This window comes from Cervus canadensis, chromosome 8 (genome assembly GCF_019320065.1).
Source record: "Cervus canadensis isolate Bull #8, Minnesota chromosome 8, ASM1932006v1, whole genome shotgun sequence".
In the NCBI taxonomy this organism is placed as follows: domain Eukaryota; kingdom Metazoa; phylum Chordata; class Mammalia; order Artiodactyla; family Cervidae; genus Cervus; species Cervus canadensis.
Window position 1 is genome coordinate 88,293,838 of NC_057393.1, and position 23,115 is coordinate 88,316,952.

Sequence of the window (23,115 nt, forward strand, 5' to 3'; positions counted from 1 at the left end):
GAAGTGGGTTTGCTGGTGTAGGTGCCAGGGCACTGGAGCTCCCTCAGGCTAATGGATTCCTTGTTTAACGGCTTTTACAGTATAAATGCATATAGCAACTCTGCTCATGTGTGAGTACCTTTGTAGTTTAAGCACCTGAATGAAGAATTGCTAGAAAGGATGAAGCAGAGAATGGTTGCTGAGAATATCTAGACATTTGTGACTCTGTTGGGATCAGGTAATATTTATGAATTAATTTATAGAGATCTGACAATTTATGATGACGTTCTACCCAAAATTTAATGTCATTCTCTGTATTCAATTCTCCTCTTGTGTTCTTCATCTTAAAATTTCCTTCAGGTAAGGCTATATGTTTCTTATTTAAATTTGCTCCTAGCTGTTTTCTTTTCTTGTTGCTATTGAAAGTAGGGTCTTTTCTTATACTTTATGTTCTGATTATTATTTGTGTATGTAAAGCATATTGATTTTGGTAAGCTGATTGTGTTGTTATTTGTGTAAATAAATTGTGTGTGTGTTAATTCTCTTAGGTTGTCTGGCTTACAGTGATATCACCTGCCACTATTAATGTTATATCTCCTCCTTGCCAGATTGTAACTCTCATTTGTTTTTCTTGCCTAAGCCAGCATCTCCAGTAAAATATTTCAGTGTTGTTAGCGGGCACTCTGTCCTGTTCCCCACTTAATGGTAATGTTATTTTCAATTTCTTCAAAGGGTCTGGAATATAAAATTCCATCATTTTCTGACTGGTTAATATCTGAAAGTAAACACATACACACTTTTAAAGCATTGCTTTATTAGAAACATTTTGTGCAATGTAAATACATGACTCATCCTATAACAGAAAGATGAGAAGAGTAAAGCTGATACATTTTTCTATCCTCCATACTCCAGAAGATAAAAAAAAAAAAATGTTAAAGGCGCACCAATGACTTGGGTAACATTTTTAGTTTAACATATAAAAAGTAAATTTTATGAAATAATAAATTACATGACAAAATTCAAAGATTAGATAAGATGAGGGTATTCAAAATTAGAGCATCAAATTATTTGTTAATGTAAGCCATTAGACAATGAGTGTAAAGCTGCCTTCTCTAATGTTTTCTGAAAAACACCAATTAGATGGACGTTTTCAAGAAAATCTGCCTATTGTCAGGGAGTAGGTGGTTGTTCCTGGCATGACTTTATAGGGGATGGGGAATGAATGGTGGATTAGGACAGTGGCGGATGGTGGGTCCTTGAAGCCTGAGTCTAGACTTCACGGTCACAGTGCAGTGAGACTCAGCTCGGGGTGTGAGGGGCCAGGCTTTCCCTAGGCTCAGTTCTCTGATTCTCAAGAAGAAGTTCCAAGATGACCATCTGTTCTCAAGGGAACAAGTAAGCTCTAGGCTTGCAGTCCCCTAAAGACACTAAAAGCACTTCAGTAAGAACACAGGTAGGAGTGGTCTACCTGTCTTCAGCAGTCTAGTTGTTGCTTCTGGCCCCCATTCACCTGCTCTGTGCTGTGGGTAATGTTCATCAGTCTCCCGAGGTTCAATTTCCTCAACTACAAACACCTGCCCCATAAGGTTGGACTAAGAATTAAGATGATAATGATTATAAAGGTGTTGGAACAGTCCCAACACACACATGTGAGCACCTCCATGCTCCTGTGGTGGGGAATCCACCCCTACCACACAGGAAGAATAGTTTCTATTAGAACATGTTCATCTGATTTGAGGAAGATCATTTTGATGTTGAAATGTCAAGAAGTTAGAGGGAACCGGGAAACTCACTGACGGGGGACACGCCCCAGCTCGGTCTGGTAGAGACAACGGGCTGGCTTTCAGATGCCAGAAGCTCAGTGCAGGCTACCATGGAATCTATCACTGGTTCTCTCGCATGCTGCCATGGAATCAGACCCAAAGCCATCATTTCCCACCTGCACTTGTGCTTGTGGTCCTGACCATCTCCATAAAAGCTTAGATTTTTATTGTTATTGCTTTGTGGCTTTTAAACCCAAGCTCTAATCTCCTCTTATGTCGCCCTGACAGAAACTGCCCTCTATTATGGTTTTGGATATAAAGCCCTGGGATTTTTGGGGTCACTGTAGCTGAAGAGGGGCGTGAGAAGGTCGTGTGGGCAGAAGAAACACCCTGGCCTTGTGCAGGCTTCCTGGCTGCCTCTGACACCAGCACAGACTAGGGATGAGCTGCAGCAGGTGGTTAAAGCATCATTCACCCACCTTGATCTGGCATCTCAACAAGGAGATGGATATGCTGCCCACTGGGACACTGGAGAACACTTATTTGGGGCACACTCAGATAGTCATTAGCTTCCAGAATTTTCAGATACATCAAAACCTCACAGAATTATTCATGATGGTCCCTGAGTAATACAAAACACTTGCGTTAGGTGACTGCTAAAATGTCTCGTGGGGTTTTTTAAGATGACACTTCTCAAAGTAGGGATTCATTAGAGACAATTCTGACTCTACAAGTTTTGCTTCAGTGGAATTAATTCAAGGATTCAGGAATTCCATGTGCCATGTGACTAGTACATAATATTGCTTAGACATGATAAATAATTCAGAATTCACTCCATCATTGAAAAACATTGAAAAGCATTCCTAGAACAAACTAATTATATTCTTACTAAAATATGCATAGTATAGATATTTAAGTGCTCACCAAAAAATTGTAGAAAAGACAATCAGGAAATTCATATGCTGTGCTTTGGCTTGTTCCCTGGACCGTGGCCACCTGCTGGCTTAAGCAGGGCCATCTCCTGACGGAAGCACTGCACGGGAGAAGGCTGAGCAAGGCACCAGCTGCCTTCGGAAATGGCAGTGTGACTTCAGGAAATGACAAAGATTGTCTACTGTCCATGGATCCGAATGAAGACAGGAGCATCACTAATCCTTCTGAGTGTCAAGAGACAAAAATACAAAAACACCAGTTAGTCAATTACACGTATAAACTGCGGCCAGTCCTTACTAACTCAACACTACAAAATTTTGGGGCTTTCCTGGTAGCTTAGTCAGTAAAGAATTTGCCTCAAATGTGGGAGACCTGAATTTGATCCCTGGGTTGGGACGATCCCCTGGAGGAGGGCATGGCAACCCAGTCCAGTATTCTTGCCTGGAGAATCCCATGGACAGAGGAGCCTGGTGGGCTGCAGTCCGTGGAGTCGCAGAGTCAGACACGACTGAGCCGCTAAGCATAGCACCGCACAGCAAAGGTTTTGAGTTTCACCTCTAACTCACAATAAGTGATAAAAACCAGTGTTCAGATCACGACACCCTGAGAGAATGCAGCGCTGCACAGCAGTAGACTGATGGAATAGTCATAGATTTTAAATTTAAACACTATGATCCATTCAACTTGGGGAGTTGTTTGGGGCAAGACGGAATCAAGAGGGTTTCCTTACTTGAAGCATTCTCAAAGGCTAATATGCTGATTGCACCATTGCTCTCCAGCAGAAATGACGGGCATAGGACGCTTCCCAAACATGCCAAAGGAGAGCAGTGTGTCTACAGAGCATCTCTCAAGGCTGCCTTCCTCAGTGTACCCTGGGAAGTGCTGTTGGGTGAGCTCAGCCTGTTCTACAGCCGCCTCAGCAGTGAGAAGCCTTCAGTGTCCACATTACTATTACTGACAACAGCCCTGCCTCACTGAGTACAGCACTGGTTAACTGAGTTCAGTACTGCTTCACTGAGTGCAGCACTGGGTAACTGAGTTCAGCACTGCCTCACGGAGTGCAGCACTGGTTAACCAAGTTCAGTACTGCCTCACTGAACACAACACTGCCTGACTGAGCACAGCAGTGATTAACTGAGTATAGCACTGATTATCTGAGTACAGCCCTGCCTTGCTGAGTACTAAACTGCACTGAAGCTTTCCACTTCCATGTCCTGCCTGATCCTGTGTGAGACTGGTTCAGGGGAATATAGGAGAGGCTTAAACATTTAAACATGTTCCCAACCCACTTATGGCCCCTACTCCCTTCATGCTCTAATTGTTGGTGAATTTCAGCAAGTCCTGATGAAACATCAGGGACCATCCTACAAAGATAGGTATTGCCACAACAGGAAAACCGGAGGGCTGGGGCTCATGATAGGCTGTCTCTTTAAAAATACCTTCTGGAAATTTTGATCTTAATTCTCCTGAGATGATAGAGAATCACAGGAGAAGTTAGGGTGAAAAGCTGTTATTTCCAGATTCTAGGGTTAATTAGCTCCCTTATATACCACGCGCCTGTAGGAAAGTGTAGCAGGTATGATGAGAGAGACATGTATGCTTTCTTTTTTTATAAGTTCTTAAATCAGGAGCTATTTTAATTGCAGCAGAAAGCAAGATGGTACAAGAAAAGAGACATCTTTCTAGCAGAATTCACCCCAACCTCTGTCTAATGAGGCTTCCTTGGTGGCTCAGCTGGTAAAGAATCTACCTGCAATGCAGGAGACCCAGGTCTTATCCCTAGGTTGGGAAGATTCCCTGGAGAAGGGAATGGCAACCCACCCCAGTATTCTTGCCTGGAAAATTCCATGGACAGAGGGGCCTGGGGGGTCTATAGTTCATGGGGTCACAAAGAGCTGGACATGACTGAGCAGCTAACACTTTTACCGTCTGTCTAATGGGGACTGTAATGGAGAGATTTTTTCCAAGTCCTCTGCAGGATGCTCTTGTTAATGACACAGTAAGTGTCTCAGACTGACAGAAGGAAATCAGCAGATCACCCCCCGCCCTGCATATTCCAAACTGCAGACTCCCCTGAACTTGGCCCCAGGAGAGAGGACCACCCTTCGGCTGGGCATCCAGGCTTCACATCTCCGTAATGGGTTCAGGCACACTGGTTATGCAGAAGGGGTGGGAGAGGCCCCCAGCGCTCATGCTGATGACACGGTCACTCACCCTCCGTCCTGTCAGGCCTCAGGCCTGTGCTTCCTGGACGCCAGCTGTCACACATGAAGCTGCAGCCTCCCTCTCCCCCGCCTCCTTTGCTGGCTGGAGCTGCAGGGCCATGGCCTGGAGAGTTTCCTTCACCATCTGGAGCTCCCCCTTGAGAGACTGTGCGCACGTTGTTAAGGAACACACGTGAAGGTGACGGGCGGCCCCTGCAGCCTCCCAGGGATCTGGTAAGAGCCACGCGCCTGCGGGAAGCAGATGGGCACTGCCCTCTAATTGCAGTTTCAAGTTCCTCCAAATTGGACCAATTAAATATTAATACAAATGTTACACTTCTTTTAAGAGCGACTGCAGTTCCTACAAGGCCCGAGGTCATTGACAGTCTCAAGGAAGGTTTCCAACAGGAAAAGGAAGAGTCAGCTTTTCGACTGAGACAGATGGCAAGCTAGGATGCTCCACGGACTATGGTCAGTGAGCCTGTACTCCTGCTAAGCCCCTGCTGGGGTGGGGGCCACTGCACATCCAAGTGCCCTGACAGTGGAAAGGAAAGACGGCTGGAAACCAGAGTCTCCTGGGGAAAGCCAGGACTGGGCGCCACCACAGGTCCACGGCCAGAGTCGTGAGTTACAGTGCCTGTCGGCCACTGGCCAGCCTTGTCACCGTGTGTAAATCATTCTGAATCTCAGTTTTCTCCTGAAACAATGACTTCAAAACCCCTTTGGTTCCAATCTGCTGTCATGTGTTAACATGCTCTGGGGCACTTGTGAAACAGCCATTCAGGGCACTAGAGATTTGACACAGGCAGGGAGCTTGCACTCTCTGGGTTGGCTAGCTGATTGATACATTTTTTCTTTAAACTGTTGGGCTCTTAGTTTCCTGACCTATAAAGTTCTTTCTCCTGGAGATAAAGCAATCACAGAGAACTTAGCAAATAATTCTATGGAATAAATAATATGACGGCCTTTCTTTTAAGAGATGAGCTCTCTTCTAGGTGTTTAAGCTCGGGAACATTTAAACAATGGTGGTCTTCCTGTCTATCCACAGCTAACTCTGCTTTTCCTGGTGTACCTAGAGTCAGAACAATTCTAAGACAAATACAGAATGACTGGTGGATTAGATTCTGTTAGTTTAATAAGCAAACTAATTTAACTTCATCCAACAGGAACTTAAGAAGAAACACAGAAACATGTTGACACCACTGAAATGCTGTTACATCTTCGCATGAGGTCAGACCACTTAAATATTACTAGATCAGATACGCAGAAAACAGAAAGCTTTAGGGTAAGCAACTTGCAGAAGTCTTCCCACTCACAGACTGCCTACATCTACTACAGTGTTGTTTTATCCAAATTCGATGTCAAGAGACAGAGATACCTTTAGGTTATGACTATAGGAAGCTTTCTTTTTTTCTTTTTTAAATAAGGAACTCCAAAGGATCCTGGGAATTATGCAAATGAAGCTCACCTAAACAAAAAACGCTGAGCTACCCTGACAAGCCTTTGGCAGTTATTCTTGCTCTTGAAGCCTCACCAGACTTCATCGCTTACATAATTTACATACATCTACTATGATGATTCACTCCTTGCACTTGAACTTGAGCGAGGGAGGGGTGGGGGTAAGAGGGTGGAGTTGAGGAGACCCAAGAGAAGAAAGTATCCAATACTTCTCTTTTCTCTTTTTTAAAAGATTTCGTTTTCTTCTATTTCTCTGAACAGCTCTGCTAATCTTTAGTAAAAACACATATGACTTTACACAAGCAAGAACATAAGTGGTCCCAGACCAAATACCAAGCTGCCAATTAATCACAAAGTTAAGCTACATTTATAAAGAGTAAGCATAGAGCTTGAGCAGTTTATGAGTCTTGACAAACTCCTGAGACTTCATTACCTCTGATAGGCAGCTGGGCCTACAGGCCCCACTCTTGTGATACGCTGAATGACAACCAGCGTTTTTAGAGAGAGAAACTGAACCAAACTCAACTGCCTCTTAAAGAACTCATAAAATTTCTAGCACTGGGAGAACGCACTGAAAAAGGGTTTTGAAAAGAGAAAGAAGCCACAAAAGAAAAAGACTATGTTATACAACTAAAATAACACTCAGACAATAATCTCGGACAATCTCAGCCCCTCAGACAATAATCTCCAGGGACACAGGGAGGAGTGAGAAGATGGAAATTTGAGGATGTGCCCATCAGCTCTGGGAAGCTGGCAAACCATCCAGTGCTTTCATTATCTTACTTATAAAATGCAGGTTTTTCTGACTGCTCCTCCAATAAATTCATAGTTAAAGCCGGTTGATATTTGACCATGTGTTTTGTGAAAGTTCTGAGGAAACAGAGTAAAACCTCGGAGTTGGAATTTATGTGTATGTGACAGAGGTGCTTATTATATCTAAGTGCAAGAAGAGGTCTAAAGGAGTTAAATGATTCTCAGTACGCCTGTGCCCTGGCAACCTCTCAGCCACGCGGGCATTTCATTCTCGGTAACAGATGTGCCACCAAAGATCTGAGGCAGCTAAGAAAGTCAGCACATTGATTACAACGATGGCATAAGGATTGGCATGCCATATCTTTAAAAACCCCTTTGAACCCGAGACCACCTTGCTATAGACTACAGGTGTATTAGGCAAGGGTATTACTTCTTTAAAATTTTTTTTTTTTTTACAATTAAAAAAGGTTTTTAAAAATTTTGGCTGTGCTGGGTCTTCGCTGTAGCACATGAGCTCTGAGTTTTGCCACACGGACTTGGCTGCCTGGAAGCAAGTGAGATCTTTGCTCCTTGACTAGGGATTGAATCCACATCCCCTGCACTGAAAGGCGGATTCTTAACTAGTGGACCAGCAGGGAAGTCCCAAGAACATTACTTCTTGATGGCAAAATTGTGCAGTGTGTTTGCAATGAATAAAAGCACGTTTCACATGCGTCTTCCAGTGCTAAGACCACACTGTCCTTTAGGGCAGCCATGTCCAAAGATCCTCAGATTTTTCCAAAGAGGTCTTTTGTTTATATATCAAAAACAATTGAGTGTTTTACTGCCAATTGTGATTCCAAGCGATCATTAGCTGGGTCAAACGACGATCTTCAGTGCATCTGATCCCCTTTGCTTCCAAAAGAAGTAACAGTACTTCCTTTGAAATAGTTACTCATTTGCTAAATTATTTTTTCATTATCAACAGTGACTCCGCAGGCCCTGTGGCCACAGTCTTGGGAACTTTCCTGCATTCCCAAAGCCAAAAGCGAGGGCACAGTTGTTGAGGAGCGGAGAGAAAAGCCCCGCCCACACGCAACAGCCTCAAAGGGTGTGAAGCTTGCGCAGGCGCACTTCCTGTGGTGCCGCCCAGGGCCAAGTTAACCCGCGCTAAGCCTGCAGTCGGAGCCAGGTGTCCACACCTCTCCTGGGCTCCCACTCCTTCTGTTCCCATTCCACTCCTTTTCGTGGGGGCCAGATGGAAGAACCCCGGCCCCCATATTCGCATCAGACAGTGCGCACAATGGTCAAACTGCAGCGTCTTAGGGTCTCACTTCTTTCATCTGTGACACCATGATGGTCACAATCCCTCTTCCAGCTCTTCAGTTCAAGAAGATGAAAGCATTTCCAAGGAGGCAAGAGCAATTCCCCCAAACTCCCATTTCCTTTGTCAGTTACAGCTGCATGTTTTAAAGCTGAACCAAACAAGGGCTCTTAAGCTCATGTGGCATTTGTGTATGTGTCTGGATGTATTTAGAGTGTTTGCATGCCATCAAGCACCACCAAAACTAATGGATTGGGCACCACGCATTCCAAGTAAAGAGAAAGAACAGAAATCCAGGAGGGTTTCCTGGACATAAATGCAAATGGAACCACAGATAGAATCAGTCTGTCCTGTCTCATCTAGGATTCAGAGGCAGTCAGAATTACTCTGGGGGCTCTGAAATATGCTCAATGTCCCACTCCTAGGTGTCCTTCTTTCCTTCTGAAAGAGTGTTGTACAAGTTGAAGGAGAAAGAGAAAAATCACCGCTAAAACATCCACCTAACCTAGATGGTTTTCAGTTAAAGCGCTATCTACATGGAGGAATGATTCCATCCCCTCAACATGTTTTTTCAAAACACAACTGCTAATTAGGATCCAAAGTGACTGTGAAATTATACTACAGACTCAGACACACACTCCTGGAAATCCCGGCTTGAGTGGCAGTGAAGTCACACCTCCCGTCCTCGCCTCAGATGCCAGGCGTGAGTCACCTCTATGACGCCGGCTCTTCCAATTAGCGCTGCAGACTCTTCTCAGATGCTCGCCGTGTGCTGCCTGATGGGCTGGTGCTGTTACTCGGCGTGATTTAGTGAGCCTGTCAGGAGGATGAGGAGACACGGCCTGTCTTCTCCCCTTCCTCCACTCTGTCAATCCAGTGTCTTCTTCATAAAAACAAGAGACTACAAGTCAGCTGTCCACGGCCTTGATGTGAAACCAGGATGCCCAGAGGATCTGCTGGGAAGGTCAGCCCCATGCTTGTGACTGCCGCCCACCCCTGATGCTACAGCCCCAGGGCTTTCTCACACTCATGGCTTATGCAAAGTTCCATGCCTCCCGCATCTGGAGTGTCCAAGGCTTGAATCTTCTGGACATGGACATCGATGTGGGCTCAAATTAATCATGTTCACGCTGCAGCCTACACACAGGAGGCTCTGGCAGAGTCCTTAATGGAATCAAACAAAAATACTGCGCTCGCTGGGAAATTCTTTCCTGTTGTTGACGGCAAGCTGTTTCTTTCAACTGCACTCAGCTTTGTCTCTTTGATCAAGAATGGAAACACAAACCAATCGGAGCTTGGCTGGAGGATTTCAGCAGCCTCTTTGAATCGAGATAAGTTCTCATTTGAAACAAGGGCTTTGGTTTGTGTAAGAAGCCTCAGCAGTGCCTTGTAAACCTGTCTTTCTATCTCAGGGCACCCAGATCCACTAAGCGCCACTCTGAATTCAAAGATACCTTCTGTGTATTTACTGTCCATCAGTGACACAGAACAAAGCCAGAGATGCAGAGGAAAGTCTGAATCGAAATCCATATTGTGGTGTAAATTTTACAGGTGGAGGGTGACTTCAGTACCTAAACCAGTGCTTCCCAATCCTGGTTTGACAAGTTCCCTCTACGTTTCCACTTATTTTAACAAGGACCAGCAAAATTCTCAATAAACATATCTTCACTAAACACCTCTTATTAAAGTTTAACATTTTTATAGCAATTGTGTGTTCCACAGAATAAACCTGTCCAGCTACTTACAGGCATGGCTGCCTCCTGATTGGCCATGAAGGACCATGGGCTGGTGGCTGGATGCTTTGCCCTTCGTCAGAAACGATCTCGGACAGTCATGCAATTTCTAAGCCTCAGTCTTCTCAACTATCATGTAGAAATAATAATCCCTATCTGTCTATAGAAATTTTATCAGAATGAAATGACTTTTCATATAAGTCATTGTAGGGTTACCGATCAGTTCTTGCAAGGATTTATTACAAAATGATTGAATCAATCTATCTTGAAACCTCATATAAAAATGGGATGTGGTTTGATCTTGTGACACTGCCACCGAAAATGTTTTTCTACCTGAGACCAAGCACTTAACCATGTATAAGAACTATGGTCAACACATCTCTTGAGTATAATCCATTTAACTCAAATAAAAACCTTAGTGAGCACATGCTCAGTCACTTCAGTTGTGTCCGACTCTTTGTGACCCTATGGACTGAAGTCTGCCAGGCTCCTCTGTCCATGGGATTCTCCAGGGAAAGAACACTGGAGTGGGTTATCACGCCCTCCCCTCCAGAGGATCTTCCTGACTCACGGATCAAATCCACATCTCTTACAGCTCCTGCGTTGGCAGGCAGGTTCTTTACCACTAGTGGCACCTGGGAACCTTACAGGTACATGTTGTTATCTGACTTTGGAGATGCTTATAGCGGCATTATCCACTGTCCATGAGCCCATTGCTCCTGAATCTGGCTTGGGAACACTAAAAGCATCCTATTTATACACAGCTCTGTCCCCTCTCAGCCTCCTTCCCACTACCCAAATCTATTAAGGAGAAAACCCAATTCCCTAGAATCAAACTAACGTTTTGGAAAATTTCTAAACGAGAGGCTAACACAGACCTCAAATGCAGCTGTCAGAACTGTTCCCTGAGCCCACCAGAAGCTGGGGGGTTTTCCCAGCGAGGAACAAGCCCACCTGCTGGCCAGGAGCCGCTCCATGTGCACTGGCCCTCGGCAGGACCCTGCTCCCAGATGCCCAGCCGCAGACGGTCACTTGTCCATCTGCTGGAGGCCACACTCCCCTAACAACTGCTCAAATCTGTGGGATCCATGAATATGAAACAAACAAAAGTGAAAGACAAAAATACCGCTACTGTTTCTTTGGCCAGCTTTTTAATGAGAGCTTAAATAACAGTTTATTAGGGGTAGGGAGTTATGAAAAACAGAATGTCTGCTTTTAAAAATGTACCTTGAGCAATTGGAAATAATCACTGATTAAGGTGAAAATTTTTTTCCTGCTAAATTTAATAAGCAAGGTGAAAGATTTCAGGTTATAAGGAGAAAAGAAACACAACACTGAATCCATCATTAGACTGTGGATCTGAATACTTGTGATTACGGTTAATGCTTGACCATTCAAATCTCTTTAAACACACACACATATTCCAGATAAAGTCTGGCAAGAGCTAGAATTCTGAAAAGACAGCAATGAGAAACAAAGTTCAAAATAGCTACATTTCTCACAAATACATCTAATAAAAGTCATACTACTGAACAGAAAAGATAAATGAACAAAGAAGTACTTTCATCTAGAGAAGTTTCAACTTACGATTAAATACCTAAAAAAAAAAAAATACAGGATGGAGCTGTATATGCCTTCATCCATCTTGCACTCACTCATCTGCCCTCAGAAGTGCTAACCAGGGACAAACCATACACTGATTAATATGAAATTCAGTGCTTCACATGGACAAACTCCTAAGCCAGTAGTTTTTTGTGCCATCTTGCTCACTGGCAACTAGTTTTGATAAAGGAATTTGCAGGTGTGACAGGAAATGCACTGAATCTTGTATGAGAAAAAATTGGAAGGGAGTAATATGAAGCCCCACTAGTGTGATACTCTCCTGCCCATCATATGGCAGAATTGCATGGAAGAGGAAGCTGAAGATGGATTTGGGTTTCTAGGTATTTAGAAAGCCCCTGGAAAACTGAGGCAGTCAGACTCACAACCATCTGAGCCCCACAAACCCAGCTGCACAGCCCCAAAACTACATTTTTCTTTGGCCTGATTTTGTGCATGTCTGAATTTCTTTGGTAGTTTTTTAGCAGTCAGGTTTAGTCATCAAAAATGCCAACTTACCAAAACCTAGAGAGAAAACATCACATACTGAATAATCTCAGAGATCAGAGGTGTGTTGAACTCTAAATACCAGGAGTATCTATTTGTTTCCATCTGCTGAGGCATAGGAAAACCGTGCAAATTTTTAAGACTTTCTTTTACAAAGTAGCCTAACAGGTGCTTCATCTGCGGGATTAAAAGGATATGAATGAGATCTTCATCATGACTGTGGATTGCCATGTGCAGTTGATCTTCTAAGTACAATAGTTTCTTGCCTATAGTTTCACATTTTTCTCCAAGTTCTGCCAAAAAGATATAGGATTCCTGGCCAGGGAAAAAGAAAAAAAAATATCATTAGTAAACTACAGATATTTTCAGGGCTATGAACACATCTGTGATTTATCCAATGGTCCACAAAGGGAAGACTCTCCAACAGAGCTCTGCTACCTTCTGAATCCCATTGGCATCATGCCAGAAACTTTGTCTTCCCTGGAGGTCATTCTTGAGAATGGCAATTTCAGGTTATTACTGAATGATAAGCTGTATGTACGTAACTCCACAGTTTATCTCCTGCATCCAGTCATTTCCAAGACTTGTATCCAGTATATCAACTCCTAAACTGGATTTATCAAAGAGGAAGCCTGGGTCTTTGAACTGCATTCATGGGCAAACTCACACTGGAATAGGAATGCTAACCAAAGAGAGGCTGACCTATAAGAACAGAGAGTGCCCTTTAGGGGCACAGGACTCTAATAGGGCACTGAACATGTGTTTGTACACTGGTCACAGTCCCTGAAAGCTAGAATACTAAGGAGACTTTTTTATGATTTTTTAAAAATTTTATTTATTTTTTAATTGAAGGATAATTGTTTTACAGAATTTTGTTGTTTTCTGTCAAACCTCAGCATGGATCAGCCATAGGCACACCCATGTCCCCTCCCTCGTAAACCTCGCTCCCATCTCCCTCCCCACCCCACCCCAGCCCCTGTTTGGGTTTCCTGAGCCATAGAGCAAATTCCCGTTGGCTGTCTATTTTACATATGGTGATGCAAGTTTCCATGTTACTCTCTCCATACATCTCAGCCTCTCCTCCCCTCTCCCCATGTCCATAAGTCTGTTCTCTATGTCTGTTTCTCCACTGCTGCACTGCAAATAAATTCTTCAGTACCATTTTTCTAGATTCCGTATATGCATGAGTATACGATATTTATCTTTCTTTTTCTTACTTACTTCACTCTGTATAATAGGTTCTAGGTTCATCCACCTCATTAGAACTGGTTCAAATGCGTTCCTTTTTATGGCTGAGTAATATTCCACAGTGTATATGTACCACAACTTCTTTATCCATTCATCTGTCAATGGACATCTAGGTTGCTTCCATGTTCTAGCTATTGTTAATAGTGCTGCAGTGAACAATGGGATACATGTGTCTTTTCCAATTTTGATTTCCTCAGGGTATATGCCTAGGGGTGGGATTGCCAGGTCAAATGGTGGTTTTATTCCTAGTGTTTTAAGGAATCTCCATACCCTCTTCCATAGTGGCTGTATCAATTTACATTCCCACCAACAGTGCAAGAGCATTCCCAAGGAGACTTTAGATGCCAGGAGACCGGTATTGTATGTACGGCTGCTATCACCACCACTGTAAGTAGTCATTTTCCCTCTCTCACACCAGGGCATAAGTCCCACAAAAGAAGGGACGATGCATGTCAAGCCCCCTAAGAGCTCGGACAATGATGGCTTGCTCGCTGTAGGTTCAGAGCTCCTGGCACAATGTCAGACACACGGTAGGCACACGGCATTCATTGTTTCCGTGAATGAATAGCCAAGTCTGGGAGCTCCTGCCTCCTGAAATGTTTCCCCTTCATACTTGTATCCAACACATGAACCAGAAAAGAGCCCTCTTTATGTCACTTTTCTGTACAAAACCACCATGTGGAGAATAATATGAAGGTTACTTAAAAAATGAAAAACAGAGCTACTGTATGAACCAGCAATCATACTCCTGGACGCATAACCAAAGAGAATTATAATTCAAAAAGATGCATGCACCCCCGTGTTCAGAGCAGCACTATTCACAATATCCAAGATACGGAAGCAACCTAAATGCCCATCAACAGATGAATGGATAAAGAAAATGTGGTACATATACACACAATGGAATATTACTCAGCCATAAAAAGAACAAAATAATGCCATTTGCAATATGAATAGACCTAGAATCTCTACTGTACTAAGTCAGACAGAGAAAGATAAATGTCACATGATATTGTTTATATGCGGAATCTAAGAAAATGATACAAATGAACTTATCATAGAACAGAGTCAGACTCACAGACAGAAAGCAGACTTATGGCTACCAAGGAGGGAGGGGGAGGAGGGATAAGTTAGGAGGTGGAGATTAACGTATACACACTGCTATATGAAAGGTATAAATAAGGACCTGCTGTGTAGCACAGGGAACTATATTCAATATCTTGTAATAACCTGCATCATATAAAAACAATGTACCTCTCAACTTACACAGTGTTATATGTCAATTATATCTCAATAAAAATATAATAAGTAAATAAATAAGCAGCAAAAAGTGAGCTCAGAATTTAAAAGTAACCAAAAGTAAAACTAGTATTTTTCCAACTAATGGTGAAAGTCTTAGAAGGTATATAAAAATAATTTTGCATAGGGAAAAGAACTGAGATATATATATTCAGATTAAATTGCAGAGTTACTAAAAAAGCTATAATTAATGGCGAGGAAAAAAACAACAAAATGCCCAGGTGTGGCAATATTTAAAAAGTCCTTAGAGTTCACAAGTTGTATAATACTATAATTGGAGTCCAAGAAAAACCATTTAATCAAGATATGTAATTTAACATTCACTATATCAACTCCAGAATTCCCTAAAGTTTATATCCCAAATGGTCAACTACATTAGAAGAAAACACTGCAGATGAAGTACCCATAACTACCGTAAATACTAAAGACATCTAATATATTATAAATTAATATATGTACAAAAAATTCAGTGACAACATACAATTTTGCAGAGAAATGGACACGATTATACAAGAAAGCATGTGAAGCATGCATGAAGGTTTGTTCATAATTGACCATAGTAGTGATGAGGAGAAAACAGTAAATAAGTAAAAATCACATATACATGTGTATTTTACTGCTCTAAAAGTAGTAACATTATCATTCAAAGATGTAGAATTACAGAGTAGACAAATTACATGGAAGTTAAGACAACGGGCAATGAGTAATGGCATAGTCATGCATGAACTAAACGAGACACCAAGAAAAAGAACATCTGGAGAAAAATGATTGACAGCAGTGGAACCACAAGCCATACACGAAGGAGAAAAATACAGTGTTAGTGGGAAAATATATGCGCCAGAGATTACACTCTAAAGAGACACAAAAGCATAGAATCAGAACATGAAGCTAAGGAATTTAAAACACTCTTTGATGGAATCAAATGATTCAATTTTCATCCTAGGGCTAAAACAAATAGAAATCAAAGCTGAATTAAGTCCATTTAAAATATGGCTTTACATATTCCCCCACATACATAATTCCTGCCTGTTTTTATTTTAAAATTATGTGCAGATTGATAGTGATTGTGTGAATTTGGAAAAGTGATTTAAGACCATATAGAAAAACTTTGGGCTTTCCTGATAATGCTAGTGGTAAAGAACCTGCCTGCCGATGCAGGAGATGCAGGTTTGATCTCCAGGTCAGGAAGATCCCCTGGAGGAGAAAATGACAACCCACTCCAGTATTCTTGTCTGGAAAATGCCATAGACAGAGGAGGCTGGCAGGCTACAGTCCATGGGGCTGCAACAGAGTCAGACACAACTTAGCGACTAAACAACAACAACAGCAAAACTTTAAATTATTTACAGTCTATGATTCAGTAGTCCCTTTATTGCAATTTTTCAAAAAGAAAATTTATATATTTAAATTTAAATAATTTTTATTAAGCATTTTAATAAATATAGACAATCTCTATCATATGTGTTAAATAAAAATTTATTATTACTTTAGTAATGCAAAAGTAATTGCATTAGGAGTATGAGAAAGAGGAAATAACATGTGTCCAACAATAAAGGGAGTGGTTAAATTAAGTCCTGGTATATTCAATTTGTACTTAGCCATTAAAATCATATATAAGAATATTTAATAATGAGGAAATACTCAAATAGGCAAAGCACTAAAATATTAACAATTATTTGGAGGGCCAGCATTATAGTACATTTTTATTTTCTCCTCAATGTTTTGTTGTATTTTCCACATCTCTGAAATATAATAAAGAAAAAAGTCACTTAGAACACTAATTCAGGCCATAATGGAAAAGTATGGAAGACATACAACTGAATATTTTTAAAAAACAATTTTAAAGCTTAAGAAACACAAGAAATAGAAAAGGCATATGGTTACCAAAGGGGAAGGACAGGGGATAAATTAGGAGTACGCAATTAACAGATACAAACTACCCCAGATAAAATAGATAACCGACAAGAACCAACTGTATAGTATACGGAACTATTTTGAATATCTAGTAATGACCTATAATGGAAAATGTAATAACTGAATCATTTTGCTATACACCTGAAAGTAACACAACTTGTAAATCAACCATACTTCAATAATTAAAAAAAAAAGATTAAAAAGCACAAAGAGGCACAGGGAAACAAACTCAGTGAGATCAAGGTTCTCTGATCAGTAACAAAAGAGCTGACTGGCATTCTCTCGTGGGACTGCTTCTTCACGTCACAGACTCTCTGCCACACTCCTGCACAAATCACTACTGACAGACCCTGATCCTGTCCTGAAAGGACGCTGCGTGTGACCTGGGTGTTATTTGAATGGTTTATGGCTTTACCATACCGCTCTCATATGGAACCTTGGGAATGGAAATAGCTTAAGACCTAAACTGAGAAATGACAGCTAACAAGAGGGAAGATTTACATATTTTATCAATCTGATAAAAAATGCTCCATCATTCAAAGAAATTCCATCTGTCCACAGAGGGCCAGACGGAACCAGAGTCATGAGCATCAGTTGGACAAAGCTGTGGAAGTCCTGCGTGCGGACCACACCCTGCAGGGGCTGGGTAGAACCTCCTTGCTGTCCCCATGCTGTGCCTAGGCAGGGTGGAATGTGTGTGTGACCACAGCCGTATGGCCTTCCAGAACCTTACCTGTGCTGCCAGGAGACAGATTATTATTAATACTTCTCCCCCTTGAACCTGGCTGGTCCTTTAAGGATCCTCTGGTGCAAAGAATACAACAGAGCCGACATGCCTGACTTCTGGATCAACATCATAACATCACTTCAACATCATCAGATCACTTGCCCTGGAACCCAGGGTCCATGTCGTGAGGAAGCCCTAGTCACTTGGATTGGCCAGGTGTAAGTGTCTGGCTGAGTGCCCCAGCAAAAGGCCCAGTCAATAGCCAGGTATGAGTGGGACTGAGCCTTCAGACAGTTTGAGGACCCACCTTCAAGTGATTCATTAAACACCCAGACCATGTGGGGCAAAGACAGTCCTCCCCACAGGACCATGTGTATACGAAATGTGTTTTTTTTTTTAATCATTAAGCTGAGCGTGTTAAGAATCATAGTAGCTAAAACAGTAGGATGCATGGGGATACATCACATGGGAGCCTGCCTGAATGGACAGGACCCTTGCACAACACTAGCAGGAGGTACCCCCTCTGGTCCCTAGACCAATCAGATCTTGAACTGCACTAAAGTGCTAACACCCAGACTTGTTTCAGGGTAGGGAGTGCCCAGCCGTGCTGGAAGCTGTGGCCATGAGCCTCAGAAGTGTAAGAAAGAGATCGCAATGAGTGGTCACTGCTGGTGGTCACTGGTCCCCAGATCCCCGCCTTCTGGTCAAATATGCAGGTGCATAGTCTGAACAACACATTTGCTCAGGATGTAGCCAATGGGAGCTTGTTTCCCTCTAGCTTTGGAGAAAATGACTCTTTAGTGCAAATGGAACAGCAAGATGCTTCCCCATGAGAGGCAGAAGTGTACTTGACGAATAGATTCCTGTCTCTAGATCTCACAGCCCCCTTGAGGACACACTCACTGCCTAGGATGAAGGAAAAAATCTTTACCCTATGTAAATCCCCAGATATTACATCCTCCTAGGAACATGAGTGTGCGTGTGCTCCATTGGCCTAGGGTGGCAGGGTGTTGGTGGGAGGCATCAGGCCTGTTACCACTATATCTCTCTTGCTTTGAGAACACTTTTCTCAAGTATGTCCTTTTTAAGTCATTGGTTTTTAGGCTCACTATGCAGAGATCCCCTGGCAGGAGAGCAGGGGGCTTTACTGTCAACTTTACCCTGGTCTCTAATTTTATCCATATTATTTGCCTAACCTGTGATGGAATAGGGAGGGACACCAAAAGGGATTTGTGTAGGGTTGACCTAGGGCAGGACTGAGGGGACTGCAAAGTGATGACAGAAAGAAGTCAGAGAAGCAAACAGCACCAGAAGCTGTCTCTTGTCTTCCTTACTGTGGCTGATTCACGTTATGTATGGCAGAAACCAACACAATATTATACAGCGATTATCATCCGATAAAAAAATCAAATAAAAAGGTAAAGGAAATAGGAGCCAGAGAAGGGCTTTTGTTTGCTTGTTAGTCTTAACAGAAAGGGAACTTCTTTTCAAAGCAGTTGTGTTTCAACAGATCTTTGGCAATGCTGGCATTTCTCTTTAAGCCAAAATAAGTGCTCTCTTTAAGCAGAGCACTGCTCCTGAGGCCCCAGCTTGGGATGTAACTGCAAGAAAGTGGAGTCCCTCCATTTTCACTCTCGCCTGATTTCCAGGACATCACACACAAGTGTGTACAAAGGGCCACCTCAGTCAGGGCTGCTAAGAATGTCACAGGTGCTTCCCCAAGCATCTTCATGCCTAAGCAGAGAACTGGAGCTGGTGGGGTTAGGAACTTAAGTCTCATCTAATTCAGTTCCTCCTTATACACACATCAAAAGCATTTCTAAGAGTCCTGTGGCTTACCGAAGGTCACACAAAGAGAAAGTGGTGGGTTGGGGTCCAAGACAGAGGTCTCCCCACATCTAGCCAGCTCTTTGCTCTGGATCTGGACTTAACCATGCTGCAAGGAGGTGGGGTGAGGGATTTGTGCAGGGCTGACCCATGGCAGGATGGAGGGGGCTACAAAATGATGACAGAAAGAAATCAGAGAAGCAAACAGCACCAGAAGCTGTCTCTTCTCTTCCTTCCCCCCTCAAAACTCAGCAAAGTCTGTTCTGTTTCCCAGAGGGCCCAGCTTCACCCAAAGAGGTATCTCCTCCATGACTTGCATACATGTCACCTAGATGTTGGTGATGATGGTAACCAGGACAACCTGGGATGCAGTGGTGAGCGAGGGACCTTTGGTCTCCAAGTTCACGAAACACAAGGCTGGAGGCAGAGGACAGCAGGTGAGTCACATGGGAAGGATGGCCAGTTTTCCTTTCTGAATAAGAACGTGTATCTGTGTGTTCAGTCGCTCAGTCATGTCTGATTCTTTGTGACCCCACGGACTATAGTGGGCCAGGCTCCTCTGTCCATAGAATTTTCCAGGCATGAATACTGGAGTGGGTTTCCATTTCCTACTCCAAGTGACTTCCTGATCTAGGGATGGAAGCCGCATTCTTTACCACTACCCTGGGATTTGAGAGCCTTAGCTGCCCATCTCTCCCATCTACTTGGTAGATTCCCAATGAACATTCTCTGAGCCACATCCAGTAGCTCTTCATGCAATGGGCTCCTCTCCACATGAAATTGGTAACATTTGCTCCCACTTAGTTATTAAATTAAATGTGGCCCAAAAAATCTTACATGACTACATGACTGATACTTGAAAATTAAAATATCTCCCACTACAAAATCATTGGTATTCCTGGCTGAAATGGAGTTCTGTAGGATTTGCAATTCTGAACAGATAAAGTACAGGTTGTTTGGCATTTCAAAGTGGCTTTGAAAACTCTCTAGTAATTTGTCCCATCAGGCAGTCTTTTCAGCCATTCAAATTATTATTTTTTTCTTTCTACACATTTATTCCATCATTTAGCCCTAGAAGTAACTATTTTCACCACAGGCCAGAATGAAAAAAAGCTATAGCAGGAATAGGGCCTCTTACTGACCTTTTCCCTTCCCTGACTGGCTGACACCCGCCCCCCCCCCGCTTCTCTTAGAAGCCCTGCAGACCCCACTTCCTCCAGACATGCTCCTGAATCCCTGAATCTCTTACCACCTCAATTCCAGACTAGGGTGTTCCTCCCGCACCACACACAGAACTTCTCTCACATGTATGCACCTGCCTATCTCTCCAACTAGATGGGGGTAGAATGGGGTCCTGCCATCCCTGGAGTTCCAGTGCAACTTGCCCAGTTTTCCAAAGATGCTCCGGACACATTTGTTGAAGCAAGGAATGAAGACTTCTTTTTTGCCAGGTCTTGAGGAAGCGATACGGTTTCTCAGCCTGCCCTGGCCCAGGCCGCCTCTCACCAAGTGTGCAGAGCCAGGCAGAGACCTGTGAGATGTCTCTAGACTCAGTCCCTTCCCTGGATGCAGCCAAGAGCAGCTTGCCTGGGATGCTCTCCTGCCTCTAGGGTGGCTGGTGGGTCTTTGTGTGTCTGTCCCCGCCCTTCCACACACACTTGCCTTTTATCAGCCTCGAGAAGAGCCCTAAATCTTCCCTCCTATCCTTCTACACATGTCTGATTCAGTAGCCCTAACTCGGTCAGGCAATATTTCAAAGAGAATTTGCGTAACTCACCTCATGATCAAAACCCGTAGACTTGAGTGTTCGGGCAGAAATTTTCAGCTGTGTTGAATTAGGGCTGATGTCAAATTTCTGTCCTACTCACTAAACTGGGAAAGCGTGATTTAAAACAGAAAAAAGGATTTCCTTTGTTGGGCGGGATTTTCTCATTAAAATCAGCTTCTAAAAACATTTATCTAGAGAGGTTTATACTTGGATCCAAAAATGCATTTCAGTTGCTAGCCTGAGCAGATGCCTGCACCCCACACACGGCTGAAAACCACACTCACAGACTCCGTGGTCAGGCTCTCCAAGGACTTCATTACTTAGTGATTTTCCCATAAAGAAGACTATGTCCTTGCCTATGAAATTTGGAAGATATAAACATTTAAAGTTTTAAAACTAGAGCTCATGTTGAAAGGGAAGGGGGGACTTGCCTGGCGGTCTAGTGGTTAAGACTTTGCCTTCCAATGCAGTGGGTGCAGGTTAGATCCCTTTTTGGGAGGCTAAGATCCCACATGCCTCATAGCCAAAAACCAAAACGTAAAACAGAAACAATATCATAACAAATTCAATGAAGACTTTAAAAATGGTCCTCATAAAAAGTACTAAAAAAAAAGGGTAAAGATTATATTATATTATAACAATAATTGCTTTGATAAGAACAAGTATCTGGTAACATCTCATCTGGCTACATCTAGAGTGATGAGAGAATCATAGGTATCATACACACACACATTATTTCCTGAATAAAAATGTATTTGGAATAGAAACTGTTTAGGTTACGTTGCTAGTTAGGCAAGTCCTGCTGTAGCTGCCAACTTTACTTATGAAAGACTGCCACACCTAACAGAGCATACGCTTTCAGAAATGTTATTCATCAGCGGTGACCTGCTGCAGGTTTGAGCGGACCGGCTCCACCTTGGGTTAGGTCACTGGATAAAGAACATTGAAATAGCTAATGTTTTAAAATGCTGACAAAAGTAGTTCTAAAGGGCAAGGCAGTATGATGTCTGAAATGATAACAAATAGCAGGATAAGAAAAACCTGATAACTGAGGTAAGAAGTCTTGCTGTGATTTAAAAATTAAGCTGAGGAAATCAACAAGTACCTTTCAGGACTATGTTCCATGTGAGAAATGCATTGTGCTGGGCAATGTGCTTAAGGAACTCATCAGTATGAATGAATGGATAAAGAAGATGTGAGATATAGATACATATATATATATTCCATTATATATGTAACAGAATACAACTCAGCCACAAAAAAGAATGACATAATGCCATTTGCAGAAACATGGATGGAACTAGAGATTATCATACTAAGTGAAGTAAGCCAAAGACAAATATCTTATGATATCACTAATATATGGAGTCTAAAGATGCAAATGAACTTATTTACAAAATAGACTCACAGACATAGAGAACAGACTTATGGTTACAAAAGGGGAAAGGGAAAGGAGGAATAAATGAGGAGTTTGGGATTAACAGGGTTTCCCTTGTGGCTCAGATGGTAAAGAATCTGCCTGCAGTGCGGGAGACCTGGGTTCAATCCCTGGGTTGGGCAGATCCCCTGGAAAAGGGAAAGGCTACCCACTCCAGTATTCTGGCCTGCAGAATTCCATGGACTGTATAGACCATGGGGTCGCAAAGAGTCAGACACGACTGAGCAACTTTCACTTTCACTTTGGGATTAACACATATACACTACTGTACATAAGATGGATAATAAGGACCTAATGTATAGCACAGGGAACCATATTCAACATCTTGTAATAATTTATAATGGAAAAGAATCTGAAAAAACATATGTCTATAATGGAATTGCTTAAAATTGGCATAATTGCTCCACAAAGCTGTGTTAGCTTCTGCTGTATAAAAACACGCAGTATCCACATGTGTACGTGTACCCCCTCCCTCTCGAGTCTCCTTCCCACGCACCCCCATCTCACCCCTTTAGGTCATCACAGAGCACGGAGCTGAACCCCCGTGCCATTCAGCATCTTCCCACTAGCCATCTGCTTCACACACAGTAGTGTTACCTATTAACTGAAACATTTTAAATCAACTCTACTTCAATTTAAAAAGAAAAGAAAAAATTAGTCAT

At 42.7% G+C, this 23,115-nt stretch overlaps 1 protein-coding gene across 4 annotated transcripts in view; it reads right to left on the reverse strand.

Moving 5' to 3' along the window:
* Nucleotides 1-773: 773 nt before the first annotated feature.
* DISC1 (DISC1 scaffold protein) overlaps nucleotides 774-23,115 on the reverse strand; it is a 433,479-nt gene continuing 411,137 nt past the window's right edge. For all 4 annotated transcript variants that reach the window (XM_043477124.1, XM_043477125.1, XM_043477122.1 and 1 more), the window contains 3 exons: nucleotides 12,430-12,547; nucleotides 4,890-5,047; nucleotides 774-2,899 (listed from right to left, as the gene is read on the reverse strand). In XM_043477124.1, the coding sequence (XP_043333059.1) occupies nucleotides 4,908-5,047; nucleotides 12,430-12,547 (258 nt within the window). In that variant the 3' untranslated portion in view covers nucleotides 774-2,899; nucleotides 4,890-4,907. The remainder of the gene's footprint in view (nucleotides 2,900-4,889; nucleotides 5,048-12,429; nucleotides 12,548-23,115) is intronic.